The following is a 21519-nucleotide window of genomic DNA, read 5'->3' as shown; positions in this document are numbered from 1 at the left end:
GTTACTTTAATGTGTGTGGGTATATATGTCTTTTTAACTTTTTAGTTAAACAAACTATTACATACATGGGAGCAAGTCAACACCTGTTGGTATGTCAATGAATTTATGTCATATATATGATTATAAATATTTGTTCAGATTAGCTGTTCCTGAGGAGCTCAAGAAAAGACTACCATCTATAGAAATTCTTTCAAATGTCTTCCCTGTTATTTTCAATTGAGTCAGTCTTCCTTTTGATGTTTCAGATTTTGCTTTCCCGTATTAATAACTATACTATCCCAGAAGAAGAAATTGGGTCTTTCTTATTTCATGCTATTAATAAGGTGAGTCATTTACTTTAGACGTCTAAAACTTAAATGCTTCTGAATTATAACTGAAAGTTAAAATGCACTTATTAAAAATCTTATTTAGAACAAGTACTGTATTCTTGTACTAACTGAAGTATTTTTGGATTTTGCAGCCAAATGCTCCTGTCTGGCTCATACTCAATGAAGCTGGACTATACTGGAGAGCAGTAGGAAATAGCACTTTTGCTATTGCCTGTCTTCAGAGGGCTTTGAATTTAGCTCCACTTCAATACCAAGATGTTCCTCTTGTCAACTTGGCCAACCTTTTGATTCATTATGGCCTTCATCTTGATGCCACTAAGCTGCTACTTCAAGCTTTGGTCATCAATAGCTCTGAGGTGAGGTGTTAGGGGTTCTCATAGCTCCGTATACTATGAAGGATAACTCAAATTTAGATTACAATTTTTATTTTTCTAGGGAAAGCATAAAAAATGTCATATTCTGTCTTTCACAGTAGAATTTGCATTATTTCAAGAGAGTGTGAAAAAGCTTTTGTTTTATTTTGATGTGTTCTTTAAATTTTGAGTGAAATTTATAATTATACAGTTAAGTTTTTTTGGAAACTTACATTTAAATAACAATAACATAGCTGTAAAAATACACTGCCACTTTTTTATGTCAGTTTGAAACATCTGGTTTGTATTTTATCCTACTCATCACAGCATGCACACTGCTTAATATTACACTGTTTTACAACTTTAATTTATAGAAATATTTATGCCATTCAAGCCAGAGGACAATTCAAAGGTGGTTTTGATAAGAGTAAATAGGTACATTGATTTTTGTGCCCCAAACCTCTCACATGCAGCTTATGGAGTTACATCGGTGCTTTGTAGTTCATGGTTTTGAAGATACAACTTTTGTTTTTCATATTTTAACATCCCTGAAATCAGGATGGATGTTATAATTCCTGTCATTTTAGGTTTCATGAAATTCAGTTACAATAAATATACAATTAAATTGATTTTATACCTAATGTCTAAATGTTTATAGGTTTTATATCCGAAGAAACCTTCAGAAGGGATGTGCATGAATGGTTTAGGTGTATTTACGGTATCTGAAAACTGATTTTTTAAGGATGAGAAGAAAATATTGCCTGTTTTCCTTTGAAATACACAAATTCACAACTGGATTTTAAGCAAAAGTTTACAATCTCAATATTATGTAACAGGTCACATTGCCAGAGAAGTACATCAAATATTTATCTAATGCTTACTGTGTACCAGGTGCTGGTACTGTGGGAACAGATGTGACAAAGTGGGAGTGGAAAGTGCAGTGCAGCAGTATTCCCTTGAAACTTTTCATGGTTCCCTTTTTACTGTTTTCAGCCAAGGGACATAGGTAGTATTCTTCTGAAGAAAAAAGACCTCCTTTAGTGATTGGTTACCTTTTGATATTTTAAAATACTAAAATTTTAGTTGTTAAATACCATGGTGCTACAATAAGAATAAAAAGATAAATTAATGGCTCAGGGTGAGTACCCCAAAAATACACCTTTTTTTTGCTTTGAGACAGGGTCTTGCTCTGTTGCCCAGGCTGGAGTGCAGTGGCGTGATCATGACTCACTGCAGCCTCCACCTCCTAGGCTCAAGTAGTGCACCCACCTCAGCCTCCCTAGTAGCTGGGACTACAGGCATGTGCCACCATGTATGGCTGATTTTTGTATTTTTTTGTAGAGATGGGGTTTCACCACGTTGGCAAGGCTGGTCTTGAACACCTAAGCTCAAGCAATCCTCCCATCTCGGCCTTCAAAAGTGATGGGATTACAGGCATGCGCCACCACACCCCGCCCCAAAAATGTACCTTAATCAACACCCTCTTCCCAACTATCAATGTTTGGAAATTCTTCCTTATAAGCATGTCTTCTATACAAATATTTCATAATGTTTCAATTCTACTGTACAGGTGATCTCTAAAAAATTTATTCCTACCTAATTTTAAAGCCATCAATTTAAATGGTTGTGTAAAGGACCAATGAATTGATACACCACAACCTACTTTTCTGTTGTTGCATATTTAGGTTGCTAACAGTACTTAGCTGTTATCATTGATGGTTTTCTGCAAAGGCCTTAAAAGATTGTTAACAGTGGAATTACTAAATCAATAAGAGAATGAATATTTTGATGGCTCTGGAACAAAATACGAAACAACCCACTAAAATGTTTGGGCCAATATATATTGCCATGAACAAGGTCTAAAAATATTAATTCCACCTGTGTCTTTATTAGAATTGAACAACTGAAATAACTGCTAGTTTTTTTGATTATTTACTAGAGCCAGGCACAATGCTAGGCATCTTACATGTAATAACTAATTTAATCCTCACAACAACCCTGTGAGATTGAATTTCCCCTTTAATAGATGAGGAAATTCTTAAGAGTTAAATGTATAGAATAAGGGATTTGTGGAAAGTCACGGAGCTTGGTTTTGAACTCAGGGAGATTGGCCACAGAGCAAATACTCTAGTCGTGTTATGCTACCTCTGAATTAACATTTATAAAGCAAGTTTGCTTGCTTAAAAATATCACTTCTCTGTTGTAACATAAAGTTTTATCTTGTGCTTGTTTTTTGTTTTTGAGACAAAGTCTCGCTCTGTCACCCAGGCTGGAGTGCAGTGACATCTCAGCTCACTGCAACCTTCGCCACCCAGGTTCAAGCTATTCTCGTGCCTCAGACTCTGGAGTAGCTGGGATTTCAGGTGTACACCACTATACCCGGCTAATTTTTGTATTTTTAGTCGAAACAAGGTTGTATTTTAGTAGAAACATGTTGGCCAGACTGGTCTCAAACTCCTGACCTCAAGTGACCCGCCCACCTTGACTTCCCAAAGTGCTGGGATTACAGGCTTGAGCCCTTGCGCCCAGCCTTGTAATTGTATTTTTAAAGTAAAAGTTTGTGTATATATTTTGTTCATTTTGGAATGTTATTTTTTAAATTTTATGCAAACCCTTTGTATGATAAACTCTTTAACTCCATCTCTCATGTGTTAAAAATATTTTCCCTCTTTACCTTTTTATCTTAGCATTTAAAAATTGACCTTAAGTTTGCCAGTCTTTTCAGTGTTGATTTCTATTGTTAGATTTCAAGTGTTCTCACAAAACTGTTTGTTTTTGTTTTCTGTGGCTTAATCGTTGAACAGTTGATTCTCAGATTATATAAAGATCTTTTCCTGTGTTGTCTCCTGGATATTTTATAGTTTTAGGCTTACAGTTAGGTCTATGATTCATTTCAAGTTAAATTTTCTTTGTAGTGTGAGGTAGGGATCAGAGTTCATATTTACCTGGATATCCAGTTGTTCAGCTTCATATCTTGAGCAGACTGCCCATTTCCTGTTGAATTACCTGTCACCTTTGCCCTGAACTCCAGGCTCCTTTATTCAGCAGCTTACTTGACACTTCCACTTAGATGTCTAAAGGGCACTCTAGAACTAAAGGCCAAAACCAAGCTCCTTAACACCTTTCCAAATTTCTTTTTCCCAGTCTTCTTCTTTTCAGGAAATAACAAAGCTATCTGTCCAGTAGCTCAGACCAAACACTTAGGGACTTCCTTCATACCTTTCTCCTACTCTCAGGGAAAATTCAATGCACTAGCTAACCTTGTTGATTCTGTTTTCAAAATATACCTCAGATTTTACTACTTATCATTGCTTCCACTGCTATCCCATCCAAACCATAATTATTTTTGTCTGGATTATTTTAGTAGCTTCTAAACTGGTCTCTCTGCTTCTGCCATTGTTCCCCAGTCTGTTCTCATACAGCAAGTAGTAAAATCCTTATAAAAAGTCAAATGTTGTTATTTGTTGGCTCAGATCCCTGTGGTGGCTCTCCATAGAACTCACAGGAAAATATGAGTTTGTAATGGTGTAGAAGGTCCTACATGACCTTGTTACTTTTCTGACCTTGTCTCTGTCGAGTCATTCCTTAGCACATTCTATCCTAGCCTCACTTGCCTCCTTGTAGTTCCTTGAACATACTAAGCATGCCCCTACCTCAGGGCTTTTGCATTTTCTGTCCTCTCTGCTTGCAGTACTTCATCCCACCAAGATTCTTCATTGCTTGCTCCACCTCCTCAAAGTCTTATGAATACCAGCTTCTCAGTAAGTCCCTCTCATACTACTCTATTTTAAATGATGCACCCCGCCACCTAGTACTACCTCTATTTCTTCCTTCTATATTTTTCTCTGTCCCATTTTACTCGCTGACACCCCCACACAAGACTGTAAGGTCTATGAAGGAGCAGTTATCTTTCTTATTTTCTGCTGTAACCTCAATGCTCAAAACTTTGCCTGCAACATAGTAAATACTCAGTACTTATTTTTTGGATCAAGGGATGAAAGTTCAACTTTTTTTCCAAAATGCTAACCAGTTTATCTCAGTGCAAGATATTTTAACAGCCATCATTTTGTCATAGAGATAATTATAACACTTTGTTTCCTAATGCAAAATATAAAGATACATTTGAAGTCTAAGTATGAGATTTAATTTTGTATCTGGGTGTGAACTACTAAGTAATAGTTTGAATGTAATCTGAGCTACTTAGGTTAGAATTCCTTAATCTAGAATATTTTTTATCCACTGCCTTGGTTACAGTGAGACATTTCTGATGATCTAACAGCCCGAATCAAAAACAGGTAATTGGATAAATCATAAGCATTGTTTTTCATAGGGATATATTGTACATTTTGAAAATAAAACATTCTTAGATCTTTTTAACTATTTTTAATGATAAAATAAATATAAAACATATGGTTTGCACACAAGCAAATGTAAAAACACTGTAGATATATTTCAGTTAAAATGGCCTAAACTGAATACTTTGGGCTGCTTATAAAAACAGTCTCAGCAAACAATTGGAAAACAGCATACAAAGTATGCTATTTACAATAGCATCAAGAAAATATCAGATCTGGTATAGTGGCTCACACCTGTGATCTCAGCACTTTGAGAGGCCAAGTGGGGAGGATCACTTGAGCCTAGGAACTCAGTACCAGCCTAGGCAACACAATGAGATCCAATCTCTACAAAGAAGGAAAAAAAATTAGCCAAGTATGGTAGTGTGCACCTGTCGTCCTAGCTACTTGGGAGGCTGAGGTGGGAGGATATCTTGAGCCCAGGAGTTCCAGACCAGCCTGAGCAACAGAATGAGGCCTTGTCCAAAAAAAAGGAAAGAAAGAAAACATCAGATTTCTAAGAATAAACCTAAAAGAGGATGTGCAAGATTTATATACTGATTACAAGATATCCCTAAGAGAAAGAAGACATAAATACAGGTTGAGCATCCTAAATTCAAAACTCTGAAATCCCAGACGTTCCAAAATCCAAAACTTTTTGAGCACCAACCTGACACTCAAAGAAATGCTCATTGGAGCATTTTGGATTTTGGATTTTCAGATGTGGGATGTACAACCAATAAATATAATAAAATATTCCAAGATGTTTAAAAATCTGAAATCCAAAACATTTCTGGTTCCAGGCATTTTGGATAAGGGATACTCAACCTGTAAATGGAGATACACATCGTGTTCACACATTGAGAGAGTCAATATTGCTCAGATGTAAGATCTCTGCAAATCAATTTATAGATTCAATTCAATCTCAAATACCTAGTAATTGCATATATGTGTTTGTGTGTTAATAAGTTGATTCTAAAATCTACATAGAACGGGACCTAGAATAGCTACACACACACACACGTACACACAAATGGGGGCAGGGTAATGGGGAGGAACAGAGTTGGAAGGCTTTTATTACCAAATTTTGAGATTTACTATAATTAAATGAGTATGGTATTGATAAAAAGATACTCAAAACATATCAATGAAACATAATAGGGAATTTAGAAGTAGACCACCGTGAATATGGCCACTGATTTATGACAAAGGTGTACCTGTAGTTCAATGAAGAAAAAACATTTTGGTTTTTCAGCAAATTAGTGCTGGAGTAATTGGATGATATCCCTATGGAGAAAGATAAGAACTTTGACTTCTACCTCACACCATACACAGAATTAATTTGAAGTGGATCATGTGCCAAAATATGAATGATAAAACAAGGTTTCTTTATGAAGACATAGGAGAAAGACTTTATGACAAAGATGTCAAAAAGCACTATGAAAGAAAAAAATGATAAGCTGAACTTCATTGAAATTAAGAAATTCTGTTTATCTAAAGATACTTATTCAAAGAGTAAAAAAACAAACCATAGAGAAGATTTTTGCAATAAATATTTTCAACAAAGGACTAATATATAGACAGAAAATTCCTTCAAGGCATTAAGGGCAATCTAATTCTTTTAGATAGAGAAAAGAGCAGGCACTTCAGAAATGAGGATATCCAAATGGCCAATGGGCTCCCAAAAAAAACCCTCAGCATTATTACTCATCATGGAAATGCAAATTAAAACCAGTTAGACACCACTGCAGCTCGCTGAAATAGCTAAAATTAAAAAGACTGACAATACAGAGTCTCTGAATTCTTACACTTGCTGGTAGGAGTGTAAATTTGTGCATCCATTTTGGAAAACTATTTGGTTGTATCTACTAAAACTAAATATACATCTACCTTACAACTCATACTAAGTATATACTCAAAAAAAATGAGGACAATATGCCTATCAAAAGACATTTACAAGAATATTCATAGTAACTTTATTCATAATAGAAAGTGGAAATAGCCCAACTGCCAATCAGATGAACAAGCTTTGTTATGTTGGAACATTACACATCAGCTTAAAAAACAATGAGCTACTGATGTACACAAAAGCTTGAATGAATTTTAGGTTGAGTGAAAGAAGCTACAAAAGGACACATATTACTTGTAATCATAGGAGAACATGCAGTTTGATTTCATTTATCTGAAGTTCAAGAACTATGATGACAGAAGTCACAACATCACAGCAATGGTTACTTCTGGGGTTGGATTGCCCAAGGCAACCTCCTGGAGTACTGAAAATATTTTTGTATCTTGAGCAGTGTGGTGGTTACAGGGATATATACATATATAGTTTATATTACATACTTTATATATTTTTTTATCTTAGCAAAAAAAGTAGAAAACACATTTACATGTATTGTACAGTTTAGAATTGGCTGGTATGAATAAAATGGGCAGTTAGCAATAACGTTTATGGGGTAACCTAAAAAGAGCCAAAAGCCATATACTGTAAACGTTTTGTAATTCCCAGAAAATAGTAGTAAATTAACATTTTGTCAATTTTTTTTTTTCTTTTCAGCCTCTGACCTTTTTGAGCCTGGGAAATGCTTACCTTGCTCTGAAGAATATCAGTGGAGCACTTGAGGCCTTTAGACAGGCCTTGAAATTAACCACCAAATGCCCAGAGTGTGAAAACAGCCTGAAGTTGATCCGCTGTATGCAGTTTTATCCTTTTCTGTACAACATCACTTCTTCTGTTTGCAGTGGTAAGCAGCTGTTAAATGCTGACAAACTAATGAGCTCAGCCAGAGTTCCTGTTCTGATCAAAAGAACACAGAAAGTGATTTTTTGTATTTTACCCAAGGATTTTAGATAACTAGTATAATTCCAGACGCATAGGAAAAGATGTTAATTCCTTACTTACTATATAGATGCCTTAGGGTATTAAGGCTTAATTCTCTCTTAGAACTCTGGTTAAGAAAGGCTGACTAAAATACATGGTATATTCAACTGGGATGGATAGGCTTTGAGATTTTTTTCCCTCCCTCTAAAATCTCTAGTGTTTTATAATAACTGACATTCCTGGTAAAGTACATTTTTCCTGTCCGTGAAGTCAAAGTATACAATTTGAATCGAAGCAGTTCTATATACTCAGTCACTGAAATACAGTTCCTTGTCTTTCATTGAAGATGATTCAGACCTTTACTCTACCTTTAAAATAGTGACCCAACATTCAGTGGCATATTTTTCCCTTCTTCCACTCTCTCCCACAGCGTATATATGGGCATATATGCCTGTGTATAAGTGTATCCACCTGGGTAAAGCTAATGTCTAAAGCTGTTGCACTTTCATTATTAGAACCTTCTTTCTAAGAATCACATGATATTTGGTTCTCTATTTGTTTAACCTTCACTGTAAGAAAAACTAAACTCGTGAATTTTAACTCTCTGCCTTCGATTGGGATGGGTGCAGTTTACGTATGTGTGGATCCTCAGTATCTAGCCATTGTAGAGTGCACAGTGGGTGCTTTGTTAATATTCAAATTAGGTTATAATATTTAATCACATGGATATTAGTTCAGCTCCTTCACTTTTGATATTTAAAAACAAAGAACAACCTGACATCCACTTATTTATGTGACTTGTCTAAAAGACATCAATAATTATTAGTAGATTTGGGACCAGAAGTGGTTTTGTTGATTCACTATACCAGACTGCCTTACAATTTTAATAGAATGACAGACAGTAAGTAGTGCTTGCCTTTTAAATATCAAAGCCCAGTTATTTACTGAAGAAACCAAGAATCTCCCAGCAGTATAACTCTGTAGCTCAGTTGTGAATCAGTGTTGAGCACAATCTGAATTAAAGTTATTTTATGAATGCCAGAGTCAGAAAACAGTACAGCAAGGTGGTAGAGTGGAGTGGCTAGCAGTAGAATCTTACAGATTCATGTTTGAGCTGTAGCTCTGCCATTACTTTCTTTTTTATTTTTAAATTTTTTATATTTATGGATACATAATAGTTGCATTGTTCTTACCGTATGGTAGATACTGGCTAAAAGTAAGCCATTAGAAATTCATAGTGAATACAAGGTGCTCAGAACTTTAAAGGTGTAAATTGTGAATTTTTATCTTTTTAATCCTGGAAGATATGCTGTGGTCTTTTTGTTTGTTTGTTTTTAATTCTACTGCATCTTCTTGTAACACTGGTTTTTTAAATGTTGTGGGTTACCTAAGAACAACCTTATAAAAAGGATTTTACTTTTTCAATGAGCTTTTTATATTAATAGAATCTCTTATTTTCTTTATTTACTATCATCTCCCTCAACTCTGTTGGAATTTATTTCTGTTTTTGAGAAGGGTTTTGTCACTATATACATGTAGTGACCGTTTTCTAAAAAGTCTCCTCCTTGGCATTAATTTCACATGTTTTTTAGTATTTCAGTTTATTGAAATGTATTCTTAGTTCATGTCACTCATGTCAAGAGAGGGAATACAATTGTCTTGAACTTTTTCCCCAGAATGTAACCTCAACTGGTCCAGGAAACTAATAACTTGGAGCAGATCTTTCTCAGAGTTGTGGTATCTGATAGTCCAGAGTATTCAAAGAATATTATTGGGTCCAATATAATAACAATAAAAGAAAATAATTTGACATGGAAACAATTTTTTATAATAGTTCTTTCAGAGGGAGCTCATCCATAAAAAATATTTAGCGCCTTTTACATTGTAATTAATGAATTTATGAAATTTAGTTAGAAAGTTTGCTCAAACTTACTAAGGCCAACAGAAGAAGTTACTTAATCCTGGGAAATATTCTGCAGTCTTCTTTTTTTTAAATTCTTCTGCATCTTCTCAGAATGCTGTGATCTTTCAAATGTCGTAGGTTACCTAAGAACAGCTAATAGTCTATTACTGCTGGTAGACTTAAAATCCTTCTGATATGAATTTGAAAAGAATCCAACATTTGCTAACACCTAAATAAATACTGTTACCTCCTAATGGATATGTATGCTATAGCATTTTCTAGGTTTAAAAATTCATTAGTAGTAGTGAAACAATTTCAATGTTGTTTTTCTTTGACAATGATTTTGAGTTGCTTATTTCCAAAGTAATCCCATTCATTCATAGTTACTTTCCTGAGTTGCAGCTTTGAAAAGCTAAAATTTGAAAGAAGCCAAACACCTTTATAGAAACCAGGAACTTATGTTTGAAATCTAAACAGTTGCATCTATTCTAGTTATCTCTGAGCTTTGCTAAATAATTGATTAAAACAAAGAAAAAAAAAAACCAGGAAAAACCCTCTGATGGATGATTAGGATTTCTTTACCTTTTGTGAAATCAGATGTTTCTGTTTGCCATTTCCTTTTTCATTTTTGCAATATTAAAGTAAGTTTTATAAGTTATCTTGTCTGACATAATCTGTTTTAAGTTTTTATTATGACAATACAGAGGTTTCAAGAGAGTGACAAGGCTTATGATTCTTTTTCCATGTAATAGTCACAGAATTCATGATAATTGTTGGCCAGGTCACAGAATTCATAATTTTTGGCCGGGCATGGTGGCTCACGCCTGTAATCCCAGCACTTTGGGGGGCCAAGGTGGGCAGATCACCTGAGGTCGGGAGTTCAAGACCAGCCTGGCCAACATGGTAAAACCCTGTCCCTACTAAAAATATAAAAGTTAGCCGGGCGTGGTAGCAGGCGCCTGTAATCCCAGCTACTCAGGAGGCTGAGACAGGAGAATCAACCTTGAAGTACAGGCTTGAACCCAGGAAGCGGAGGTTGCAGTGAGCCGAGATCGTGTCACTGCACGATCCAGCTTGAGTGACAGAGCGAGACTCCGTCTCAAAAAAGAAAAATGAATAAATAATTATTTTTACAGCAACTATAGTATAATGTCTTAAATAGCATGACCTAGTGGTAAAGGGATGGGCAGTTTAACATTAGCAAGAATTTTGTTATTTCATATATAATCATGGAATTTTTTAATGCAGATTTTTGGTTTGTGTTTCTTGGAATGCCTATGCAGGTAATTTATTCTATTACTTTTAAATACTGTTTTGTTCAACTTAAAAATACACAATCACTATGCTAAAAAATTTTTTTTGTACTTATAAAGACTTCATAGCTAAAACTATTGATCAGTGAAGCATTATTTATCTGACAGTGTTTTCAAACTTTTATTAACCTAGAAATCAGTGTATTGGCTGCCATTTGTTAGATGTATGTGTTCTTATAGCAACTGTTTATCATCTTCATCTCTCCCTCTTTTGAATACAATTTCATAAATCCTGGTCTTTTATAGGTAGTTTTATATCACTACCATTTCAAGGATGCTGTGAAGGAGAACTTAATAGATTGATTTTTTTTTTACTTGCCCACTCTTGAATTGACTGTAAAAGTTAGTGCTTTCAGTTTCAATTAAACATCTTGTTTGGGCAGTTTTAAAATACCTACTGTTTTCCACATTTATAGGCTTGTCATTTTACAATTTTATTTAACTTACGCAGAACTGAATTGGTTACTATAGCAAACTCATTTTTCAATAACAACTTCGTCCTTTTAAAAGTAAAATAGAATCTCTTAAATAAGCTTATAATGCTTTTGAAGATAAGCAAAGTCTGTGAAGTGCTCAACACTAAAAAAAACAGCCTTTTTTTAATTGGAAAAAATAAAAGTGTCACAGAGAATGAAACTTTATGAAACAGTAAAGGTTATCTTCTCTAAAAAATGGAAAATAACTTTTAATAATAACATGAACAAAATGATTAAATATTGAATCTGTAGAAAAGTCCAGAAATACATTGATGTGGCATTACAACATGATAGTGGATTTTCCAAGCATTTATTACTGTAAAATATTTTTGAAATACTGATCTGCAAATTAAAAAGTTACATCTAGCAAAGATATTTTCTACTACTAAAGTAATCTAGAGTGTCTTACTATATCTTTGCTACATGTGATTTTACTTTGTTTTTAATGACCTATATTTATTATTTTTCTTATATTGGCATAAAACCAATGGTAAGTTCTATTTATTAGACTTTTATGCCACAAACAGCAACATTGATCTTTACAGCATATAATTAAGCATTAAACCCAAGATTTCTGAGCTCTGGTCATTTCTTAATTAATTGAGGCACATGCCCGCTTAAAAAAATTGGCCCAGATCCTAAGAAAGTATGAATAAATGTTATGCAGAAGAACTCAGACTTTAATGTTTAGGTGTTCCTATAATTGTCTGCAAGTTTCTCTCTCTAATATATATTTGATAGCTTTTGTCTCTGGAGAAAAAAGTCGAATTTTCAAATCATGTTCATGAGATTTAATATCTATTCCAATGTGCAGATGGATTATCTTGTCTTCTCTTCACAGTGTTTCTATATTTATAGCATCTATTTATGTAAATCATATCTCCTTTTATAACTTGGTTCATTGTCTGTAGTTTTAGTCTGTGTTCTTCAACCTAAATTTTTATAGTTTTATAACTTGCAGCTTAAAGCAATTTTACAGAGTTCAGATGTCGAAGAAAAAGAAATCCTGCATTTTGCTGCCCTCTAGTGGATTATCCAGCATATATACTGCCTGCAATTAAGGATCTTTGCTTTATCACTTTTTTTTTTTTACATTCTTTTGTAAGAATTAGTGAAGGTATCTGCTTTTTTAAAAAAGATATTCTTATAGACCCAGTTTTAATAGCAGTTCTTTTAGAGGCAGGGTCTCACTGTGTTGCCCAGGCTAGAGTGCAGTGGCTATTCACAGGCTCTATCATAGTATACCATAGCTTCTAACTCCTGGCTCAGGCAGTCCTCCCGTCTCAGCCTCCCAGACAGTTGGGACTACAAATGTGTACCACTGCATCTGACTCTTACAGCATTTTAAATATGCTACTAGTTAGGTCACCTCTATTTCTGTAAAAAGAATTAAAACTTTGGTTAATGTATTGCAGATTTTAAAATCCTGAGATGCAGGTATATGCTGCAACAAAACCAAATGTACTTCTGTGTATGTAATGTGTCTAAATGTGTTATTTCTTTACTTAAAAGGGCTGTAGTTATTTGATTAACAAACAGTTTTTTAACTTATATCTTTAACATGTATTTAACCTGTGATAGAGGAGAGAATAGGAAAAATAATTTTTGTATTTATGAACCTACAAGCAAAGGTTATGATTTACTCAAATTACAGTCAATCATTGGTGGAGCTGAAACTAAAATGTGAGTCCTCTGTCTTCCAGGGCCAGTGTGGTTCCTATGCATAATTCTTCTGCCTTTAGCCAATCATAAATTATTCCACTGCCATGATTGAAAGATTGAAATAATTCATATTTGTAGATTCCTGGGACATTTTATGAAAGTGGTATAATCACTACACTTTTTATGTCATCTCTCAAAAGAGATACATTCCTACATAAAACATGGATGTAAACTAGATTATGGGGGGCAGTCATAATGAACCCCAAGAGCATACCTAAAATGGTCTCTCAATTTAACATATCACCCTGATCTTTTCTGAATCTTGCGTCATTAAATTGCCACATAGCCTTCTATTTTACATGGAAGATCTTATGGCTGTACTTTTGTAGTATTAGCTTAGTAGACGGTATTTTTCTTTTGGGATTTCCAGCATTTAGCTTTTATGAACAAAAGGGATATTTTGGTTTTTATAACAACTTGGAGACAGTATTATCAGATTCTGATGACCAATGGTTTTATACTTCAGCCCCTGAAAGACATTATATATAAATATTTGTTGGTTTTTAATGTGAATTTTTTGTCCTGCATACCAAAAAAAAAATCTGTTTTATTTTAAAGAATGAGCCTGTTAGCCCTTGCCTGAGATCTTTTCACAGCTATTCATCCAGTCATTATAGGTTGTTAGCCTGGCCAAATAATATTTAAGAAATACGAAATTTGATAGAGGATATAATCTTCTAAAGCAACAATTTGTTTTCTTTCAATGAAAGGAAACTGGGTGTGGTTCATTCATTCATTCATTCATTCAATGAACACTTACTTATCTACTATATGCCAGTCACTATTCTAGGAATTGGAAACCAAACAGAAAATACCTCCAGCTCTTACAGAGCTACATTCTAGTAGAGGGAAACAGACAGTGGATAATAAACACAATCATTTAACTAGAAAGTGAGTGCTCAGGGGGTTGGGGTCATTAAGGAAGACCCCACTGAGAAAGTGACATTTGAACATAGACTTGAGGGAGGATAGAGGTTCTAAGCCATGCAGACATACAGCATAAAAGCATTTCAGGCAGAAAGAATAGCATTGTGGAGGCAGAGAGAATAGCATTGCAAAGGTTCATGCAAGAAATAGCAAGGAGGGCTCTCCAGCTGTGGTGGAGGTGTAGGAGATGAAAGCGGAGATAAATATGGTGGAGGATAGAGCCACTTTTTTACTGCCTTGCAGAACATTTTAATAATTTGGGCTTTTCTTCTAAGAGAAAGATGTATGACTAGGAACTGGACAACACAGAAGGAGATGAGTGGTGGGCCAGCAAACAAAGCTTCACCTGCATTTACAGCCAGTCCCCATCACTCGCATTACTGCCTGAGCTCCGCCTTCTCAGTGGTGGCATTGGATTCTCATAGGAGCATGAACCTATTGTAAGCTATGCATGCGCGGGATCTAGATTACACGATCCTTATGAGAATCTAAAGCCTGATTATCTGTCTGTCTCCCATCACACCCAGATGGGACCATCTAATTGCAGGAAAACAAGCTCAGGGCTCCCACTGATTCTACATTATGGTGAGTTGTATAATTATTTCATTATATATTATAATGTAATAACAGAGTGCACAAAACATGTAATGTGCTTGAATTATCCCCAAACCCCATCGCCACCCAGCCCCCAGTCTTTGGAAAAATTGTCTTCCACGAAAGCAGCCCCTGGTGCCAAAAAGGTTGGGGACGGCTGACTTGGCAGATTTTGAACGCAAGAGTGAAATGAACCGATTTACATCTTAACATAATTCCTCTGGTTACTCTGTTGAGAATAGACTAGTGGGATAAGAGCAGAAGCATGAAGATCTGTTAGGATGCTATTGCAAAAATATCAGTGAGAGATGATATCAGCCTGTACCACTGGGGTGGACAGGGAGAAAGTGAGAAATGATCATATTTGGGGTATATTTTGAAGGTAGAACCAACACGACACTACTAGAAAGGGATATGGGAAATGAAAGAAACAGAGGTCAAGGGTGAGTCTTAAATTTGGAACCTGACCAATCAGGTAAATAGTGGTGCTATTTAATGAGATAGTCACGTCTGAGAAAGGAGCAGATTTGGGGAGAAAAACAAGTCTGGTTTTGGACATGTGAAATTTGAGTTGCCTATTAAGTGTTCAAGTAGAGATGTTGAATAGGTAGTTGGATATATGAGTTTTATGATAGGGAAGAGACCAGGATCGTAATTTATGGGTCATGGACATATGCATTTTTTAAGTCATTAGCTTGGATTAAATTACAGCAGTAATTACTATAAAAAGGAAAATGGGTCAAAAATCAGTTACTAGGGTATTCTAGCCAACATTTAAAGGTCAGGAAGAAAAAGAGCAATAAAGGATTAGCCAGTAAGCTAGTAGAAAAACCATTCAAGTATTTTATCCAACAAGCCAAGTGAAGAAAATGTTTTAAGGGGTTATCAAGCATATCATTATTATTGTACCAGCATGCTATATCCTGAGAGATTGAGCTGGATGTGGGCAGAGAATGAACCACTGGATTTGGTAACATGGAGATTGTTGGTAATCTTGTAAAAGCTTGTGTGAAATCGGTTTTGAAGGAAGTGAGGAAGTGAGGATGGCAAGCAACTCCTAAGTTTTGCTATAGTGAAGAGCAGGAAAATGGGATATAGCTGGAGGGGCCTGTGGGATTGAAGGTATTTGTTTTTGTTATTCTAACAGTAGAAAGCACTGCAGCATGTTTCAGTAGGAATGATCCAGCAAAGTGGGAAAAATTGAAGATGCAGCAAAGGGCTAACTGTAGAAGCAGAATTCTTGAGTAGACAGGAGGGGATGAAATCTAAGGCACAAATGTAAGAGTGGGCCTTAGGAACAAGGATGATATATAAGTAAAGCTATAGGTATGTTGAAAGATTTCATGGTGGGACTTCTGATTGCTTCTCAGCAGAATATGAGGTGACTTGTCAGATGAGAAGAGGTACTGAGAATGTTGGAGATTTGATGAGAGAGGAAAGGCTGAAAACAGTTGTCTCAGAATGCAAATTAACTAGAGAGGTTTCTAACTTTGGTAACTGGATAGATGTCAATGTTGTTAAGAATGAGAATACAGAGGAGAAATCATCTATGCATTGATGTTGTGCTGGGAATAGCAAGTTCAGTGATAGACATGTTCATTTGGAGATGCCTCTGATTCCCTCAGAATGTGCAGGATGTGAAGAAAATGCCAAGAATGGAATCCTAGAAAATACTAACATTTAAGGAACAGAGTCAGTGAAAGAGTGACTAAATAGAGGCACTGGAAGAGCAGGGTCATGAGGTTTAGAAGAACAGAGAGTTTGAGAAGGACAAAGAGGACAATAGTAGTGTGTCCTGTATTGGTTCATTTGCAAGCTTTTAGTTGGTATTTTACTTTTAATATTTATGGTTTGTTTTGATGGGCATTAGAAAAATGTTTAACTGGTGCATAAAACCTGTGATTTATGAAAAGATGGTAATGATTTTCCCTTTTAACCTAAATAAGTGTAAGATTAAACCCTAGATTCATTTAAAAAATTATATAAGTAATGATACTGCTAAGCTATGGAAAAGTCATGATAGTCATTGGTAAATGAATATACTGTGGGAAGCTCTGGGTTTAACAGTTTAGAAATTATTGGTGCCTTCATTTTATCAAAAGCATTTTTTAAAATGGGGAAATATCTACACTAAAACAACATTAATAAATTTTAGAATAATGGAAGTATTGAAGTGAGCTCTCTATATGTAATTGAATTACTTTTAGAGCTATTAGCATAGTTTCTAAAATATAGCTCACATTTTATCCTATTACTTAGTGACTAAAATAACTTTAAAGCAAATAGGAGATGATACCAAGAATCATTCTTTTTTCTCTTTTTTTTTTTTTTCTTCTGAGGCGGAGTCTCACTTTTGTCGCCCAGTCTAGAGTGCAGTGGCTAGATATCAGCTCACTGCAACCTCCGCCTCCCCGGTTCAAGCAATTATCTTGCCTTAGCCACCCCAGTAGCTGGGAATACAGGCGCCCACCACCATGCCTGGCTAATTTTTTGTATTTTTAGTAGAGACAGGGTTTTGCCATGCTGGCCAGACTGCTCTTGAACTCCTGACCTCAGGTGATCCACCTGCCTCGGCCTGCTGGGATTATGGGTGTGAGCCACTGTGCCTGGCCAACAATCATTCTTTAAAAAACATATAATAATAGAACACAAATGAGGAAAGCTTTCTGAAAAAACTTTATTTGTTAGAAACATGAAAAGGTGGCTGGGCCTGATGGCTTCACTAACCCCAGCACTTTGGGAGGCCGAGATGGGCAGATCACCTGAGGTCAGGAGTTCGAGACCAGCCTGGCCAACATAGCAAAACCCCCTCTCTACTAAAAATACAAAAATCAGCCGGGCGTGGTGGTGCATGCCTGTAATCCCAGCTACTGGGGAGGCTGAGGCAGGAAAATTGCTTGAACCCGGGAGGTGGAGGTTGCAATGAACTGAGATTGCATCACTGTACTCCAGCCTGGGCAAGAGACTCCATCTAAAAAAAGAAACATGAAAAGTTAATTGTGTATTTTTAATAAAATAGTAGAAAACCTTGATGGGTGATTGAAGAAACAGGACGTTTCTCAGAAAGATAGTCTAAGCTCTATAAGCAAGAGGGGATCTGTTTTTTATAGTTCCCACTACTCATTGAACAAGGTATTTTTTAATATGGTTTGTTGCTGCAGTTGTATTTCATTCTCCTGACAGGAAGTGAAGGGGACTGACTTCTTGTTATGTACACTTGTGTGTAGTGAGTTAGGCAAGTTCATTGGACATTGTCTAAATCTTGAGTTTCCTTCATCATTGTAGATGTTTTGGAGACATTTCAGTTTACGTAATGTTAAGCTTTGCCATCTTAGGTAGCAAGCATTTATACAACTCTTCTCCATTCAGAAAGATGATTCTAGCTGGGCTTGTGGGGTGTGCACAGTAGTCCCAGCTACTTAGAAAGCTGAGGTGGGAGGATCACTGGAGACCAGGACTATGAAGCACTGATCACACTACTGCCCCCAACCTGGGAAACATGATGGGACACCTGTCTCCTAAAAAAAAAAAGAAAAAATTATTCTAATTGGCAAAATACACAGACAACTTACTCTACGTTGGTAGAGCGGGTTCTTTTTAAAATTTCTAAGTGATTTGTGCCTCAGAAAATTATGTTTGCTTTGAGACAGTTGAAATGAGTTCCTAGTTTTAGACTATTTTTTTAAAACAGCACCAACTATGTAAACCCCTTTTCAAATTTAATCATTGGGTGATCTCTTCTCAGTTCCATGACCTGATGTATATAAAGCCGTGAGTCTGATAATCATTAGAAAAGAGCATTCGTGAGATTTTAAAGCACGTAAGACTGAGGATGCCTGCCATATGTAAGTGTACATGTGTATGCTGTTTGAGTTTTTCTCCCCCTGTTTTCTTGCATCGCTAGTATTTATTACTAGTGGTTGAATTTATTTCATACTGAGCCACTCTTTGGCCAGGAAAATTTCAGTAATCTGTTACTTTTCCCTAACCAGCAAAGTTTATAATAATTATTATTTCAAAGATGCAGGAGAAATTTAAATCACGTTTCACAGATATTGAAAAGACCATAGCTTTGGATTTGTCTTCCCGTTTAGTTGCCTTTTATAGGAACAAACCTAAATTTGTCATTCAAATTTTGCCATCCTTTAATCCTCTTTAGCTGTCAGGCTTTGTTAATAACCCAGTCAGGTCACAGATATACAGTGAGATGATTATAGAAAGTAATAAGCACAATTTGCCTAAGTACATTTCAGGAAAAAGAGCTAGAGGTCCATGGCAGCTGAGGGGGTACTGCTGTCAAGCAAGTTTTCTGATTCCTGCTGCACCTCTCTAATAATAAAGCCCTATTTTGCTTGACGATGAGAAATACAGCTAGAGAAAAACCTAATATGAACAAATTAATAATCAATTCACCACCCCTCTCACAGTACACTGGCTAAAAGCCATAAATGTTGAAAGTTGGGAGAGACTGAGTAAGATCCTGGAAACCATGTTATTACCTGCAAAGTGGCCACTGAGGTGAGTGCCGCCAGGTGACTTTCATTTGGTGGCATAAAGCAAGAGGAAACAATATGTAGCCAAAATACATGATATCAAACTTTCCCCTTGATCATGCTTTGGCCATATTTACTTAGGTGTAAGTAGATGTGTTCAAATTAAAGTGCCTGTCTTAATTCCATACCCTTGAGGCAGGATCTGCAATCAGGGAATTAGAAAGCTTTATTACCGAGATCCATCTACAAGTCTCTGCTCATAACATTGTTTGATAGAGGGACTTCAGTGGGATTTTTAAAACTTTGATTTGAATATCATACTTGCTACCTCTACCAATGCAAAGGACATTTCCTAGTGCTTGATCTTTTTCCTTCTATGTAGGACCTATGAGGTATTACTAGACTCAAATTTTGATCAATTATGGAATAACTAGGATCTTGAGTTCTCATTTGAAGATACTGTCCTTGTAATTCATTTAATTTGAGGAGGAAAAAAGACAAAATAGCCTTTGTAACTTCATTAGCCTCAGCCTTGCTCTGTGTCCTTGCTCTAGGGGAAAAAGGCAAGCCTAATAAGCCCAAAAAGTGCTGGGCATAATTAAGGATTGGTTTCTGCTCTCAGGGAGCTAGGAGAGTCTTGTTAGAGAGTTGTTCGATGTACAAGGTCTGTTGGTTTAAATATCAAATTTACTACCTATACCAATGGTAAGTTTAAATATCATACTTACTACCTAAACCAAGTCTAGTTTGCTAGTAAGTTTTAAACATCGATACCATATTTAAAACTTTGGTTTAAATATACTTACTACCTATACCAATGCAAAGGACATTTGGTTGGCCTAAATATCATACTTGTTACGTAAACGAAGTCTGTTGATCACTTTCCTACTAGATCATTTTCCTCTGCGTCAGCAGGTGACCACTCATAGCAGGAAAAAGGAGAGGCAGATGGTAAACACTAATGGTTGTGGGTAGCTAGGAAATCTAAGCCCCCTCCAACTGTTTGTAGGCTTGTTCTAAGTTTAAGAATTGAGTGAAGCAGACTCACTGTAAGAGTGTGTGATGGAATCAGAAAGATAGGTTGTATTTTAAAGTCATTGACTAGAAGAACTTTATGACATCTGCCTTTTGCAGAATCCATGGAAATTGTACCAAATCTTGGTACCAAATGATGATGCTATTGCAGGTAGTTTTCTTGACTACATACATCCTGCTTTGCTAGTTTGATGAGTTAGCACACATTTTTTTCTGCAGCTCTATCCCATAACTCTCCAGCTCTTTCCCACAGCACACACACACAAAAGTACCATTTTTACCCATCTTTCAAGACCCACTTCCACCATATGCCTTACTTGATCTCCTAATTACAAGTAATGTGTAATCAGACAATTTAATTGTGCCTCTCCTTTGGCTCCTTTGACTTGCCATGTTAGTTATCTGTGTACATCACACAACTCTCTAATAAGACTCTCCTAGCTCCTTGAGTACAGAAACCTATCCTTTTTCCACCTGCATACCCCAGCTCACCAAGCATTCCATGCTCTTCCCCCCAACATTTAGCACATAGAATATTCTTTAATGGCAAAGTAGCTGATGATATTTCAAGTCTGAACTACTCAGGTAACTAAGTATTAAATGTAATAAAGAGTAATTAACTTGTACCTACCCAAAGTTTGCCCAGAGTGCTTTCCTAGGAAACCCCCCTCAATGTACATAAGTAGATACAAATCTCCTTTAAAGTCTACAGTTCCCGCTGTAAGAGGGAGAAGAAAAATGGAATTGTATTGTCTTGCTGGTCCACTAGGAGCTAACACATCTAACAAGTGGCCTGTATTGTCCCACCCTCAGTCCCTCCTGTTTTTAATGAAAGTTATAAACTAATGGCTCTCCTGACCCTCATTGAAAACTAACACTATGGGTCAGTCTCAGGAAGTCTGTTGAATTTGTTTCCCCAGTAATCTTGCTTAAAGAAAAGTTCCCTAGGCTGAAGTAAGCCAGAGATTTAAATTAAAAAAAAAAATAGCTATGTCTGTTAATTTTATTTTTCAATATAATTTCTGCATGGAAAAGTCTCATAGTAAACTTACAATGAATTTTAAATTTGCTTTAGATATGTAATCTGATCATTTACCTTTCTAGAAGCACTTATAACTGCTGAAACCCTGGATTCTTCATTAAAATAGTTTCTAACACAGCCTACATGTCATGGTATCTGTGTCTCAACTGGTGCTGACTTTGCTTCCTGTGCTTT

The 21519-nt window shown here is 35.9% G+C and overlaps 1 protein-coding gene across 4 annotated transcripts in view; it reads left to right on the top strand.

Annotated features, from left to right (window-relative positions):
• The window catches only part of TTC17 (tetratricopeptide repeat domain 17), a 139660-nt gene that overhangs the window by 54362 nt on the left and 63779 nt on the right, over positions 1-21519 (top strand). For all 4 annotated transcript variants that reach the window (XR_013403946.1, XM_015114425.3, XM_015114424.3 and 1 more), the window contains exons 14-16: positions 246-323; positions 461-685; positions 7577-7763. Coding sequence is in view for 3 of the 4 variants with exons in the window: in XM_015114425.3 (XP_014969911.1) it covers positions 246-323; positions 461-685; positions 7577-7763 (490 nt within the window). In the remaining variant the exon portion in view is untranslated. The remainder of the gene's footprint in view (positions 1-245; positions 324-460; positions 686-7576; positions 7764-21519) is intronic.

This window comes from Macaca mulatta, chromosome 14 (genome assembly GCF_049350105.2).
Source record: "Macaca mulatta isolate MMU2019108-1 chromosome 14, T2T-MMU8v2.0, whole genome shotgun sequence".
Classification (NCBI taxonomy): Eukaryota; Metazoa; Chordata; class Mammalia; order Primates; family Cercopithecidae; genus Macaca; species Macaca mulatta.
This window is presented reverse-complemented; position numbering and strand designations above follow the sequence as displayed.